The sequence below is a fragment of the Gavialis gangeticus genome, unplaced genomic scaffold (assembly GCF_001723915.1).
Source record: "Gavialis gangeticus isolate Ggan-Ray unplaced genomic scaffold, GavGan_comp1, whole genome shotgun sequence".
In the NCBI taxonomy this organism is placed as follows: Eukaryota; Metazoa; Chordata; order Crocodylia; family Gavialidae; genus Gavialis; species Gavialis gangeticus.
In genome coordinates, this window is record NW_017728995.1 from 13462122 (window position 1) to 13478331 (window position 16210).

The 16210-nt window shown below is 39.5% G+C and overlaps 1 protein-coding gene across 1 annotated transcript in view; it reads right to left on the minus strand.

Moving 5' to 3' along the window:
• Positions 1 to 16210, minus strand: part of SI (sucrase-isomaltase) — a 192885-nt gene that overhangs the window by 113319 nt on the left and 63356 nt on the right. Inside the window, exons 11-18 of the mRNA XM_019503238.1 lie at positions 13887 to 14018; positions 13599 to 13715; positions 9813 to 9926; positions 5060 to 5144; positions 3988 to 4105; positions 2670 to 2841; positions 1416 to 1532; positions 714 to 868 (exon numbers count right to left, since the gene is read on the minus strand). Of these exons, the coding sequence (XP_019358783.1) occupies positions 714 to 868; positions 1416 to 1532; positions 2670 to 2841; positions 3988 to 4105; positions 5060 to 5144; positions 9813 to 9926; positions 13599 to 13715; positions 13887 to 14018 (1010 nt within the window). The remainder of the gene's footprint in view (positions 1 to 713; positions 869 to 1415; positions 1533 to 2669; positions 2842 to 3987; positions 4106 to 5059; positions 5145 to 9812; positions 9927 to 13598; positions 13716 to 13886; positions 14019 to 16210) is intronic.

Sequence of the window (16210 nt, forward strand, 5' to 3'; positions counted from 1 at the left end):
GTTATTTGACATTTTGTATTTTTTATTTCACCAACCAGTATTGTTTGTTCTGCTGTTTGTGTTTTATATTTTTGTTAAACCTGTCTTTTGTCAACTGGATGAATACATCTATGACTGTAAGTGCCTAACCTTTATTGAATACTACCCCTTCGGGGCATTGTAGTGTCCCCTATACCCCCTGGTTATTGGGGGTATGTTATGTTCCCATTACTGTTTTTATCATTAAAAAGTATATGGTTAATTCCCCATTGGTGATCTAGCTCTGCTCTATAGGGGAAGGAGAGTCCCTACACCTCCCACAGCACTTGTGCACCTGCTCTGATCCCTTCAATCAGGGAAGGGGTATATCTTGGAATACCACCTGGGTTACATTTGTTTAGTTCGAAGACTGTTTTTGCATATAGAGAACTGGCTAAGAAGCTCCCAAGGAAGCAGACAGCCTATGAGGCAGCAGGCATCCCAGCTTGCTTCCAGAGACATCCTAGTATGCATCTCATGATAAAGCAAGCAAAAAAAGAGTCACATCCTTAACTTCTACTGCAATGGCATACATTTTAGAGCCACTGGCAATGTTTCTTATACCTACAAAAATGAAATGCAGCTATGACTTGGCTTTCTCCCAAATTGTTTGTGCATAATGTTCTGCCTACTGAATTCCCTTCCCTCTTCCCAACCAAAGCAACATTTATACATGTTGTGATCAGTGCACTTACTCGTGAAGAAGTGGCCTTACAACTGTGCCTCCTTGCGTATGAGCTTTGTAAAAGAGGGTGTAGAGGTAGGGCAGCAAAGTGTAGCGAATGTTCAAGTAGTGCCTTGATGTCCTCACCAGAAGAGAATCTGCTCCAAATGCAGCAGGATCTTGAGGCTGACAATAAAGGTTAGAGGATTATTGTTACAGAGAGGGCAATATGTTTTGGAAAGCACTGTAGGCCACATTTCAACAAGCAGCTGAAACATTTCTGGAGTCCAAGGGAACGACTACTCAATGAGCATGCAGCTGCTGAAGCCAGTGGTGAAATTGGCACAATATATACAATTATTTCCAATGTAGCTGAATCTTTTGGAGTTAAAATTTCATAAGACAGCTTATGGACACAAAGTATCAACTGCAATCTAGTGAACTATACATGTAACCCACTTTGATTGAAATTCTAATTAAGTAGAGTGTTAGAAGGCAGGAGGCAGAGCTGCTGTAGTATGCTAGTTGGATAACCCTTGTGGGCAGTAAAAACTGAGTAAAAAATGAGTACAGACAAGAAAATAATTATATCCAAAATTATATGTTCCAGTTCTGTTGTGCTAGCAGAGATGTAGCATATCCGTTTTCTACTGGCAAGACAGTATAAAACAGCAGCAGTGAAATATTATCATTACCAATTTAAAGAAAAGTTGTATAAGCATCAGTTACTTACTTTATTATATTCAGCATTGTGATTCCTGGAAAAGGGGTAAAATGCTCCCACTTGCATCCATCGTGTGCAAAGTTCTTCTGTGGTATCATAGATAAACCCACAAATATCTGCTCCAATCTGAAGAAATATATACAGACCACATGTTGGCAAAATACTGTAAATATAGAATTATACAGGCTGACATAACAGTAGTTTCTTCTCTATATGCATATATCAACTGAGGTACATCTGTGCTTTGAGAAGGGGAAGTATGTTGGTCTAATGGAATTCATATGAGTTTAAGGAAAGGTATTTTATCTCCCACATCACTCTTTTTTTTAAAAATCATCAGAAGAGACCACTGATACAGAGTATCATTACAGGGAAAGGAATAACCCTTCTTTATGGTAAAGGCTACCAGAATCTGGAATGGGCTTCCAAGTGAGGTGGTGCTCTCCCCTACCTTGGAGATCTTTAAGAAAAGATGGGACAAACACCTGGCTGGGGTCATCTGACCTCAGCACTCTTTCCTGTCCAGGGCAGTGGGTTGGACTCTATGATCTGCCGAGGTCACTTCTGACGCTAAAAATCTATTAAATGTATGAATACAAGTCTGGTGCAAATATTTTGATATCTGCATGTATCTGTATATGTACAGCAGTCCACATTGTCGCTAGTAACTGACTATAGTGAATCAGGGTCTATATAAATGGACTAATCTATTGTCTTTGTTCTTAATCTGTCTTTACATCACAATTTCCTCCTTGAATGTTTTTGAATGTACTACCAAATAGTTGTTGCTACCATAAAACAGTATTAATAGATACAAATACAGTTAAGAATAAAACACTGTCACAGGAATTCACATCTTAAAAATGGAATTTGGACATGCCATTAGTTTATAAATATGTGGAACCTCTCCCATGTTTGGTGCAGTGGCAAAATAGTACACAGTGTCAACTCAAAGAGCAAATTACTAAAGAGTGAAAAATAATAAAAAAGTTGACCAATGGCTTCAAACACAGATAATAACATGCTACATCATCATAGATGCTAGCCTAGTCAGGAACTGAGACATAGGAGCCGCCTTGTTTAAAGCAGTACTTGAGGATGAAGGCCGAATGGTTTACTTTGTTACTGAAGAGAATGAATTTATGGCTTGAAGAATAAGGTAGTTTTTTCTTATTGCTATTAATTATATAGTCAAATATTGCAGATATACATTGTTAATTCTTAATCATTGCTGAAGAAGAGTTAATATAAATAAATGTTTACATAAGGCATTCCAAAGAGGTTAAATTCCAGCATGCCTGGTATTGCCCATTTAATGTCATTCCAAGTTGCAAAATTATCTCCTAGCCAATGTCCTGTGAATTTCCCTGACCCAGCAAAAGTAGACCTAGAAAGAATGAGGCTTCTTTTTCCAGGGAAAACCGTTTGGATGGCTCTGAAAATGAAGCAAAATAGTAATTAAAACAAAAGGTTAGTAAGTTTAAATGGAGCCTGAGAGCCCATCTATGCCTATTGCTAAACCCTCCAGCCCCTTAGATTAAATACATCCTCCTCAAGACTTCATTAAAGATGATGTGAGCCTGCTAGTTTAATCTTTTGCTCTTCAGAGGTGACAGATATAATAAAAAATATGGACAGAGAGGTTTTACAGAGTTTCTGAACTCAGCATCACTCTTCACAAAATAGAATGAGAAATGAACTGAACTGATCTCAACAAAATAACTTTATATTTCAAATAAAACACTAATAAAAATTCATTAATTTACAAAAATAGTGAGGCCCAGCACGCAGTCTTACTTCTAGTTAGCAGGATGTCTTTTAGTCAAGCTCCCAACGTTAAACCTCCCAATTGATTTTTTTCCCTGTTTTGTCTGCTAACCTTTGAGCTAGAGCCTTAATTAGTGCATATTGGCATAATTCCACTGATTTAAATACAGCTACATTAGTTGAGGTCCTAATATCTGGTTGCCAGTTTGAGGGCAAGAATTCATGAGGGAGAAAATAACTGTTGAAAACTATGAATTTTTTAAACCCCACTGTGCCTAACCAAGCAGAAAACAAGACACATGATAAAGGCGTGAATTTCCCTCCGTTTTCAAACAATACCCAAACCAGAACCTTCCACGTGAAATAAACATGGCTTAGTGGAATCTTTAATGGCAAAGTGGAAAGAGACGAGGATATTTCCACCTTTCAAGACAGTGGTTCCCTGGGTTGTGTTAAAGTACAGAACCATTGCTTCATTTGCTCCTGTTTGAAATGGACTGTGTTTACACCAGCTTTAAATTGTAACATCTTAAATCATTTAAACAAAGGTCAGGAGTTCACCCAACATTTTAAAATATGAAATTTACACAGAACGGAGCACTGTAACAAAAAACCCTAGGGATTTGGGGTGCTTCTTGTTTTGGATGTGTAGCTTCAGACACCAAAAAAGAATCAGATTTCCAGAAGGCAGATGCTTAGCGTTTTCTAGAAGAATCAAATTTGTTTAAAGAACTGCAAAGTGGGTCCCTAAAATGGCTAAACTATATATCCACTTTGGATCTTTATGTAAAAATGATGAGAAAGCAGTTCTTACTTTTCAGTAGACAGGGTCATGGAATATCCATATAGACTGTGAACATCATAGTGCTTGCCCCAAGTCTGCACTGCATCCATGCAAATTGTCTTTGAATACATGAGTCCATCCAGAATCCCTTTGGAGAAGAACACAGACCATGGCACCAAAACATATCTTTCTAAATATATCCATTCTTGTCTTTTGATATTAATCACATGGTGAAGGGACTTTTCCTTGTTTTGTATTTACAGTAAACATAGTATTTCATGAATAAAACAAAAGACACTGATCTGTATCACCTCATGCAACAGTAAGTTAGACTTGAGGCTTAGTGATTTTATTAATCTGTATTTTAACAGAGAGAGTTTTCTGCTTTAGAGCTCCCTATAGCTCATAGCAATCAATACACAAACAGCAGAAGAATTCATCCATTACCACTAACACTGATATAAATGTGGCTTTGGTAACAGAATGAAGTTTAGTACATTGACATATAATGTAATTCAACTTGTTCAGAATTCAGAATGATAAAATCATGCACCATATCTAGGTGAGATTAAATAGTAACTATAGGCTCTCTTCAATGCCATCACCTTCTGATGCTTCTCTTCCTAACGCATTATTTTGCAGTAATTCAGTTCACTGTGGACTTAATTATGAACCTAGGTATGTGACCGAGCAGAAGAGTAAAGGGTATAAGAAACCATCCTGATTTTTTATTTTTTCCTGAAGGGGCCATCTAGAGAGTATGCCAGTGCTGCTGCTATGTGCTCTGGGTAGACTGAGAGCAGAAGGCAAACAACTCTCCAGAAAACAATACGGTTCCTGTCCTATGTCTGGGACATACTGCCTGTTTACTTGACTTTTTGCAGCCTGGCCCAAGTAAAGCCACTGGCCTTTCAGAGTTTTAGAAATAGTACCAAAGACTAAGGGTAATGCACCACGTATTTATATTTCCCATTGTCTCTTCCATTGTTATGAGTGTTTCAAACACACTCAAAAAGCATAAAAAATAATATTGGTATCATCGATTAATTCTGTCACAAAAACAGTTGGACTTCTACCATACAATTAAAGAATATGAACTCACTGGGAGTGAAAGGTGGATAGTTTAAGTTGTTTTGCTGACAGCCTCTTGTCGAACCTCTAATAAAGCTGGATACTTCATTCATATCCTGGTAAAACAAACAAGCAGATTTGGTTGAAGTATATTTCCTTAAATAGACTCTGTGCATTCTTTTCATCCTAGCTCTTTAAAAACATTTTGATAGTGTGATATTGTTAGCTCCAATTTAAAATACAAATATATAACTAAAATATCAAACCTACTCATTCACATTATTAATATACGCTCTTATGTTTTTCTTTGTAAGTTATCTCATGGTAATGTGTCAAAGTTAACTTACCTATTTATTCACAGGAGCAGGCTTATGAGTATATGAAAAGTATTAATACATGATATTAATATCCCATTTTAAGTTGACAAAATGCAACAGGTATATTACTAGAATGACATATCACGATATTTGTTATTTAAAAGAGTTAGATATTAGATTATATGTTAGTTATTTGAAAGAATAATATTAAATTGCAGGGCACAAACTTTACCAGAAAATAAGAACTAAATAAATACAAAAGAAAATTGTTTTTACATATTGCAACTGCTAGAAACAATAAGAATATTGACTTATAGATTCATTTCATATCCTATACCTTTGATCAACCCATTGTTTTGCTACAAACAAAAGACAGAAAATCCAATGATTTCATGTATGCTAACAAAAACATGGTGCAACTGTGACCTTAACTGTTGCTTCATTGGCAATATTAAGCACCAATAGGTATCCTGCTAACCTCTAATCTCTAACATTTGGAGTTAACCACTGAATAAAAGGGTTTGCTGACCCCTTTATACAAGGGCTGATATAGTTTATGTAAAGCAAACCATTGGTTACATTAAGAAATTAATTATGTATCAATTTTTATTCCAATAGAAACATAACTTTACAAGACTGATATCTGCTAGTGACTCAGCACACAAAAACAAACATCATGGTAGTCGATGAGAATCGGGTCTTTTATACACAGACTATTCTTTAAAATGTTTGCTTTGTCCTGTCTAAGGATTTGTCTGAAACTGGAGGTTTGATTGTGGCATATGTAGCAATGTTTGACTAGCTTTAATTTAGGTAGTTCAGAAAAAGCGGTGGAGACAATAACTTGACTGTAGTACAGGCTCTAGCAAAGCCCTAAGCTTCCAGACTTTTCAAATGTTGGAAAAACCCTTGGAACAGCATCTTAAGTGCTACTGTTATCTAAGTTACCTAAAACAAAGGTAGATTTGTTATACTCAATCATATGGCAATCATTTCTTGATGATTGCCACATGTGGAAATGCCCTATAATACTCTCCTTCTGCCTGGAATCAAAAAAGGTTTTGTTTCCTTTCTTATGTAGTGTCATACAACATTAAACTTGACTGCTGAATTTGCAAGCATTCTTGGTGACAACTCCAGCAGGGCAGAAATGGAAAACCATCTGGCCCTTTCTCACCTTCAGTATTACCAGTCTCTGCTGGTGCTTTTGTTTAAAACAATTTGACTACATGAAGAAAAAAAAAACCTCAGACAGAACCTTCAGTTAGAAAGCAAACTGAGTCTCAATACACCAGGGAATGCTCTGAGATTAGATAAGACCAAAACTCTTTGACTAGGGACAGATATTACACATAAACTGGTATAGGTGATTGGAAACCAGTTTAAACCTGTATCAGAACAGAAGTTCAGTGCACATAAACAGATTTCAAAATGGCCAAAACCAGTTTAAGATAGACCTGGACAGACAGATGTAGTATCAAATTTAACTACTTAACTGGTCTATCAAAATTCTGTCCCAGATCCACTCCCATCCAACACAATCCCCCTGTATCCCAGGATGCATTGCAGCCCCCCTGCCCCCCGGCTTGCAGATCAGGCCCCACCCTTGGCTGTCACATTGCTAAGGCAGCCTCCCCAGCTCTGCTGGCAGCAGCAGAGGGGCAGGCAAGAAGGGGAGGGGGGATATCTACTGCCCTAGCCCCAGCTTCCCTCAGCTGGGGTCTGCACAGCAGGGGCCTGGGGAAAAGCCAGACTTAGATGGGACCTCTCTCCTCTGCAGCACAGTTCCATTGGGCTGAGAATGCCCCAGTCACCCTCTTATCAGTTGTGCTCGTCTGCTATGGCAGGGAGGGCATCAATGGGGAGGGGAAGAAATGGATCCCCACTCCAGCTGGCAGCTGGGGGGGGGGCGGTGGTAAGGGTGGGAGGGACTAGGATGTTCACAGCCCAGCAGAGCCCTCATGCAATAGGAAAAGCCCCCACCTTGGGGGCTTCCTCCTGTCACTGTTAGACCCTGGCTAGGGACCAGAGCAACAGTGCATCCCCCCCACCTCTCCCCCATGGCTGAAAGGGAGGGGGCTGCTGAAGGGGTGGGGCTGGGAGTATGCATGACTATCCCTTACCTTCCAGCCTTAGCCAATGTGGACATTTGCCTGCCTTAGCCAACTGCTGAGTGAATGTATACTCTAGAGACAGTGCATTTCTTAGAGAAAGCTGTGTAGATTGAATCGATTCCACCTTGGGCTTTTTGATTTTCTGTACTTAACCTTTGGTGCACTAGGGTCAGACTACAAACCGTTACATCCCTTTAAGGGCACAGCAGTCTTCCCTCTAGTCATGTGGCCAATTAGCTTCACGTAAGCATAAAGGAAGCAGCCTTTCTTTATTACTGTTTGGGGCCTGGGCAAAGCACCCCATTAACAGCACGATGCTCTATGGAGTTCAGGGTCTAAAATTCTACCCTGCCCCTATCGAGTACATGAATGATTGATAGCCAGCTTCTTACTGCCCCTCATCACTGCTTGTCTACACAGAGGTCAGCCAGAAGTTGGCTATGGGAACTACATGAGGCAAGTAAATATGCTTTAGTATATTTGATTTAATTCAGATTTAGAAACAGAAACAAAAAAAATTCAAGGAAATGCTCAGTGAAATCTAATCATTAATGCCTTAAATATAAAGGTACTATGTACCTAATGTGTTGGCTTCAGCTGTTTAAGAGATAAGGAACCAGGAAATGTATTTTGTGATTTTCTGTCAGATTACACACTGTATCTTCAAATCCTCATAGATGTCTTCAGTAATACTACAACTGATAGGAGACTTGCAATGTTTTTTTTTTATATGAGATGGCACACCCTGTTTTTGTATATATTCCTTTATACACCGTGTAAATGATGTGCATGAGAGGACATGGGCATTTATGCTGAAGCAACTTTATTTTAGTGGCCAACTTACTTTATGCAAATGTTTAGCTTTCTGAAAGAAACCTTTACATATTATCCTTGATCATTGGACTCAAATCTAAAATGTAATGATGAAATCTGCAAGAACCACATAAATAAAAAGTACACTGTCAGCAGAAAAAAGTTTGAATCTTGCTGAAGGGGCTACGAGCAATTATTTAAAATTGTCATGGCTCTTTGGAAAGCAAGACACGGTGTTCACTATTTTGGTTTATTTTTTCTTCACCCCCTGTAATTAGTTTTACTTTTTAAAAATTAAGAGAGAGACAGACAGACAGACAGACAGAGAGAGATAGAGAAAAGAAAAAACATGATCACCACTTTTTTTGTTAAAGAACTCTATCATTGAGCCATGCTGGATTGTTTTTATGCCAAGTGCACAGAAAAGGAATCACTATATGGTGAACCAATACAGCCATTATTAAAGCAGAAACATGTCATTAAAACATTTATTCTTATCTTCTTTGCCAGGCACATTAATAATGAATTATCTAAAATCATAGAATCATAAAAAATTAGGGTTGGAATGGACTTGAGGATGTCATCTAGTCCAACCCCTTGCTCAAAGCAAGACCATCCCAACTAAATCATCCCAGCCAAGGTTTTGTTGAGCCTGGCCTTAAAATCTCCAATGATGGAGATTCCACCACCTCTCCAGGTAACCTGCTCCAGTGCTTCACCACCCTCCAAGTGAGAAAGTTTTTTCCTAATATCCAACGTAAACTTCCTTTGCTACAACTTGAGATCATTGCTTCTTCTTCTGTCATCTGCCAACATGAGAACTGTCCAAGAGTTTGGTATTTCAGTCATGAAAGTATAGAAGGTCCCCTTAGTTGCACAGAAAGGGCAGTGTTATCATTTGCAATGTTATTATTTGCAATGTAGAGGTCAGACCTGATAATTAGCAAGACAATTGAAATAGAGTCTACTGATTTAAAAAATATATTAATTCTTTTAATTTGAAACAAACATCTGGAGATGTTACAATTCATCCTTTATGTTCTTTTCTCTGAAGTGCATTTGTCATTATCTTGTTATAGGCAAGGAAAAGGAGAAGAATTTAAAGTCTCTGTTAGATGTTTTTATAACTATCTACTATCCAGCGAGTTACATATTGTCCCTTACCACTTTATTTTTTTATCTACTTTCCCTGTGGAAGAAGGTAGCAAATATGAATTAAAGGATTTCCTTTAACAAGCGTTTAATGCCTGCTACTGGCATTAGGCTTAGGAGCAATGTTTGGACCATTACAATAGCCAGGAAAAACAAATATCAAACTTGTTTGTCTGAAGTGAATGGCAAAACTCCCACTGGTTTCAAAATTGCCTGCATTTCGTTAAATGTCTAGTTTTGCAACTAAAAGATTAGTATATTTGTAAGCCACATTTTGATATTAATAATAACATTCCTAAGGCATACTGAGAGATGAGAAAGGAAACATGCATTGTTCAAGCTTCTAATTGCCTCCATTCCCCCAAAATAGAAAAATGTGATAGCTTACAATCCAGATTGCATCATATTGTACTTGATCATGAAAAATCTTGCATTCTTCAGCCCACCAAGTGGTACAGTCTGGATTGGTGAAATCTGGGAACACAGTCAGTCCTGGCCATACCTAGAATGTAAGAGAGGAGCCAGTAACTGGTTAGTTATATCAGAAAAGATTTAATTTAATGTAAGGAAAGTTACAAAGAACGTCCCCATTTGTTCGTAATATTTTTCCATTATGTAATTTAAACCCTCCCCGAGTGTAATCTTATAACAATATTAGCACAAGCAAAGGAATATTTTTTGTTCTACATATATGGCTTGGGAAAATTATCTTGTGATCCTCGGAACAATTTCACATCCCAAATTCAACTATTAGTTGTTTATAGTCTTTCTTTTTTCCCCTCCATTTCCATGCAATTATAGCAGGTGGCAGAACTGCAGTAAAGAGCAGGTTTTCAGCCTCATTTGTTTTGAAGTCCACTTTTGCTTAAGTGTACTTCTAATAATGTTAGAATACTCAAAGCTGCCTTGTGTACACTACTGTGAATAGCTTCCTAAAACGGAGTTATAGGGAGAGAATGGTTCCATCTAACAATATCTTCCTCCTGTCAGCTTAGACAGAAAAGCTAAAGAAATTCCATTTTCCTTACTATCAGGTATGGTTTTGCCCTTGCTCTGTATATACAGTCGTCATCATGGATCCTGGTTTTCTCCGATTTAAAAAAAAAAAAAATCCCCAATTTTCACATAAAAAATTAACTTAAAATCCACATTTTTCTGTAATTAAAATGCAATGCCGTTAATATATAGATACTAGCTGAAACCCACAGAATATTTGCCATTACATTTTTATTGCAAAAGTATTTCCTTAAATACAGGATTTTTAGTGATCTTTTTACTGAATACTTTAACGGAATCAAAACTTTTCACCCTCAATAAGGCTACATAAAGCTGTCCATGTGAAAACACAGGCATAGGAATATAAATACATATTTTGTCTAAAGTTTGACCTTGTGACTTGTTTATAGTCATAGAATAAGAGGGCCCTTACACACATGACTAAGGGCCTTGTACACATGAGGAAATTGCCCCTTTTAGTGATTTAATTGCCCTTTTTAATGATTTAATTGCATAACAGTGTACACATTCACCAGCATGTTATGATTAAATTTTGTAACAGTGTACACATTTGGCAGCATATTTTGATTTAAATGACTTTTTTACGTAACAAATTAAAACACATCCCATGTATTTTAGTCCGCTACATAACAAATTACAGTGATATTCCACATATGTACAAGGACCCTATCCAGAGAAGATGGAAAGGATTGTGCACAAGGCGCTGGAAGCCCAGGCATGCTCAGGGAAGCTCGGGCTTGGTGGGCTTCCAGTGCCCCATGTACCATCCCTGCTGCCTTCTCTAGCTGCCAGCACACCCAACCACCCTCCTGCCACCTTCCTGGGGCAGCCAGCCCATTCCTGGCTGGTCTCAGGTGGTGGGGATGGTTCGTGGCAGAGGCCGCGGAATAGGATGGGTCACCCGGGCCATGGCCCAACCAATGTCTAGCACCCGGGCCATGGCCCAACCAACGTCTAGCACAGCATTTCAAACATAGCCCTGCTCCCTGCCTGCCTTCCTCTCTCACACATGTGCTCTGCCACCCTCAGCCCCGCCAGGAGGGAAGAGTGACAGCCCCCTGCAGCCAATACACCCTGCAGCCAATGGAGATGGGCCCAGGCAACTGGCTGCAGGGGGATGTCACTCTTCCCTCCTGGTGGGGCTGCGGGTGGTGGAGCACATGTGTGAGGGAGGCAGGCAGGGAACAGGGCTGTGTTTGAATCGCCACGCTAAATGTTGACTGGGCCATGGCCATGGGGGCCCACTCTATTCCATGGCCTCTGGTGCATGGGGCGCCAGAAGCCCGCCAAACCCAAGTTTCCCCCAGCACACTGGGGCTTGCAGCACTGCCTGTGACCTGGGACTGTATCCACGCAGCTACCTCTCAACCTGGGTGGTCCTGAGGAGCACTGTTGCCATGGAGGGAAACACCAGGCACCCCCAAAGCTCAAAGCCTGCATGACACAGTGGCAGGTCATGTGGGCAGGCTCTGCCAAGGAAATTATTATCATTATCATTATCAATAAAAGCAGCAAGGGGCCTGACCTTTCCCCCCCCCCCTCCTGGAGCCTACCTGTATCTCCCATAGCTGATGAGTGAGCTGCCAGCATGTCACGCAGTCCCTGAGCTGTAGGGGACCATGGTGCTTTCATCCATGGCAGCAGCACCCCTGGGCAGTACCCAACTGCTGATATCCTGCCAGGGTGGTCGTGGGACTGCCACTGCCATGGAGGGCCTCCCACAGCTCAAGGCCTGCTGGCAGTTTGCCCCCTGGCCATGGGAGAGGCAGGCAGGCTCTGGGGAAGGGAAAAAAAAAAGGATTGGGCCCCTTACCACTTTATTTTTTTTCTCCCCCTTCAGCAGAGCCTGCCTGCTCCATGGCAGGGGATCCTGGTGCCTCATTTTAGCTCTGACTTGCCTGCATATCTGTTTGAAATGCCTCAGGATATATACATGACAACATGCTTATTCTGTCTGTCCAGAGCACTCTGATCAGTTGTTTCAATAAGCATTGTGATTGGCTCCTGAGACGACCAGAGTGCTCCGGTCAGATATAATAAGTCTATTATTATTATTATTATTATAGATATATATATATATATATAGTGGTGTTTCATTTTAAATCATGGAAAAATGTGGAGTTGGGGTTACTTTTTTAAATCCAAAAATTGGGGATTTTTTTTTAAATCAGAGAAAACCAGGATCCCTGATTATCATAGACTTTAAAGAGTGTGTTGTACTAGGAATTAAAATAGCACACAACACAAAGATTTAAGGTCAAAATTACAAAGATATTTAAGTGCAATAAGCAACTACCAGGGTTTAAAAAGTACTTACCCAGGTTAGGCACTTGATTCTTTTTGATTTAGATGTGAGATGCAATTTTGCATCTTTTGGTACCTAAATACCATTGTAAATCTGGCCCTTCCGGTCTTTTATTGTATACAATGACAAAATTTCATTGAGGAAAAAGGCTTGGGCCTGCATGGATTACTGTATAACCACCTAAAAATTGTATTTCTTTTTTCTGTTAAGTATTTTATATGCAGGTATATGTGTTTCTCTTAATGTAGATTTAAAGTATGGTATTGCAAGGTTTAGGGCGTGAAAAAATCATGAAAAAAAGCCAAACAGAAAAATATTCAAGCTTGAATACAATATGCAGGCCTCTATTTTTCTCTTTATTCTGCTTGACAGTAGCTTGTATTATAAAATTAATACAATTTGCATTTTAAACAGGTAGGGTAATGGCAGATGTCCTAAAGTTCATTCTAATTCATTTTTGAATTACTCAAATAAGCAACATAATTGGTGAACATTAGGGACTGACTTTCAAAGACTTAAAATGGGAATTCGGCATCCACTTACCACTGAAAATCAATAGGAGTTGACTGCCAAAATATTGTTTGAAGCCTGCAATTTTCTCCTAGTTTCCCTTCCTTAACATTTAACAGTTTTTATTTATTTTTTCTTAAAGATAAATCAGTGGAAAGTAAGATATCTCAAATACTAATGATTAAGGCTTTGTAAACTAAAGTTTCCACCAATGGCTAATTCTGACAAGAGAAGAAACCTGGGAAATGGAGCTTTTAAATAAAGATTTTAACCCAACCTTAACTGCTAAGGCAACAATTATTGACAACATGAGGAGTTCTGACTTTGTAAATAGCTGGTTACCTCTCCGATGAGTTTTGTCTCTCCATCTGATTCATTTACCCAGACTGCCTTGCTCTGTCCTCTTTGATAGGCATCATAGGTACCATTAATGAGCGGATTTATGCTAATGGCAGGGTCCTGACAAAATAAGCACAATAGAAAGCATGCCAAGATCTTCCATTTTCTGCAGCATTATAGAGGTAAGGCAAAGTTTTATCAAGTGCATACACAATTTTTTAAGCTGTATACAAACAATTATTACATGATGATAATACAGTCATTTCAGAAAAGAAATGGTTACATCATTACCAGTATGATGATGTATTTTTGTCCATGGTTATGTAGGTCAATAGCAAAGTTGGGGAGATCTTTAAATTTCACTTTATCATAAGTAAAGTCTTTCTTGTTCTCCATATAGTCAATATCTGTGTATTGCACATCCTGAAAGACAAGACAGTTCATTTTAATATTAGAAGTGATACCCTAGGGCTTGGAGTGCTCTGATATCATGTTCTTATGATTCCTGCTTACTCTGGAGCAAACTTACTTCGGTTATTTCACTGCAGACACACAGAAAGAATGCTGGTGGGATAATTTTCATTCATGGTGAGAAACTGCAATGACTGTAATGCAAAGACCACATAAGCTACAAACTTTATGGATGGAGAAGTGGAAACTTAAAGAAAGCACAAATGGCAACTATGCACCCAGATACCATTGAAAGCTCATGATTGTTCAATGTCTAAGTGCAACCTGTGCCTTTTAAAAATTTTCCTCTGCAAGTCTAATCTGCAGTAAGAGGTGGCATCTGTAAAGAATAGGGAGGAACAAAAAGGGCTGCCTTTACAACTGATGCAAGGGTCATCCTAACAGGGCAAAGTAGCACAGCTTTGTTCAGTGATAGGAAGTATGTTACATTGCTGTGCTATGCTCAAAATGAGCTGCCATTACCATGTGTGAGCTCAGGATGTACCACAGCACATGAGTGGCTGCCTAGTCTCAGTCAGTAGCTGATAGAGTCAGTACTCTTCAGTCTGGGATGCATTGACTGTGATTCCTTTTCACAGAGTCACTTGTTTGCTAAATTAGGGTTAGGATTTTTCAGAAATGTCCAGGTAACTTATCTACTAGCATTTCATTACCGAATCTATGGGACTTGGGCATCTAAGTTATTAGGCACTTTTGGAATGTTACCCTAACTCCTCTTCTCTTGTTGCACAGGACAGAGAGTTCTCTCTGCTCTCCTACCTGCCTTGTGCAGCTGTAAATCAAAAGAAGCATTTAGCCATGTGGGCTACAATTTAATCTCAGTCACACTGGTGTAATAGGCTTTAAGTTATGGGAGACAGGCCAGGCAACAAGGAACTAGGAAAGGGTCAACATAGCTCCCCTCTTTAAAAAGGCAAGAAAGAAGACCTATAAACTGGTTAACCTATCTCAATACTTGAGAAGTTACTTAAGCATATCCTAAAGAAGGTCACTAACAAGCATCTGGAGAAGGAAAGGCTGATTGCAAATAGCCGACATGGATTTATGAAAAACAAATCATGTCAAGCTAACCTGATGTCCTTTGACAAAGTAACTACTTCCATAGATAAAGGGAATGCTGTAGGTATAGTGTATCTGGACTTCAGAAAGGCTTTTGACAAGGTCCCACATAACCGTCTCAAACAAATCAGAAAAATGTGGGCTGGATAAAACTACTGCAAGGTGGATAGATAACTGGCTCAGTAGTCACAAGCAAAGGTTAATTATTAATAGGTCCTTGACAGAATGGCAGGAGGTTTTGAGTGGAGTCTCAAAGGCATCTGTCTTGGATCCAGCACTGTTCACCTGGCTGGATGGCACCTCTATGGAAAAGGACTTGGCAGTCTTGGTACATCACAGACTCAATACGAGTCTGCAATGTGATGATGTAGTGGCACAAAAGGCCCATGTGGTTTTGGGTTGCATCAATAGAACCATTAGTGTAAGACACAAGAAATGATAGTGACTCCCTACTTGGCACTGGTTAGGCCTTATCTAGAGTAGTCTGTGCAGATCTGGGCTCCACATTTTAAAAAAGGACATGGATACGTTAGAGAGGGTCCACACACACGCAATGATCGAAGGCTTGGAAGGCAAGTCATACAAAGAGAGACTGAAGGAGTTAGGTATATTCTTCAACTTGCAGAAAAGGCACTTAAGGGATATGATAGCAGTCCACAAATACTGGAAGGACTATCATAAAGAAGAGGGAAAACACCTTTTCTCTCTTACTGCAGTGAAGAGGACACAGACCAATGACTTGAAGTTGCAGCAAAGTTTAGATTGGATATTGGTAAAAACTTCTTCACTGTGGGGATAGTGAGGCAGTGGAACAGACTGCCCAGTAGGCCTGTGTGAAGCAGTTAGTATTTGCCTTGGATTCAGATAATTCAGGGGACAGGGATTCGATTTGGTGATTTGAATCACTGTCCTGAATCAATTTGGCTGAATTGGACTTGGAGATTTGGCTACTGCCGAATCACCCAGATCTCTAAGTCACACGGGCCCCATCCCCTGGGGCTCCGAGTCACATGGGCCCCATCCCCTACCCCACCCAGCCCCAGCTGCTGGCTCTTTGAAAAAAAAAAGCCCCCACTCATCGTTTG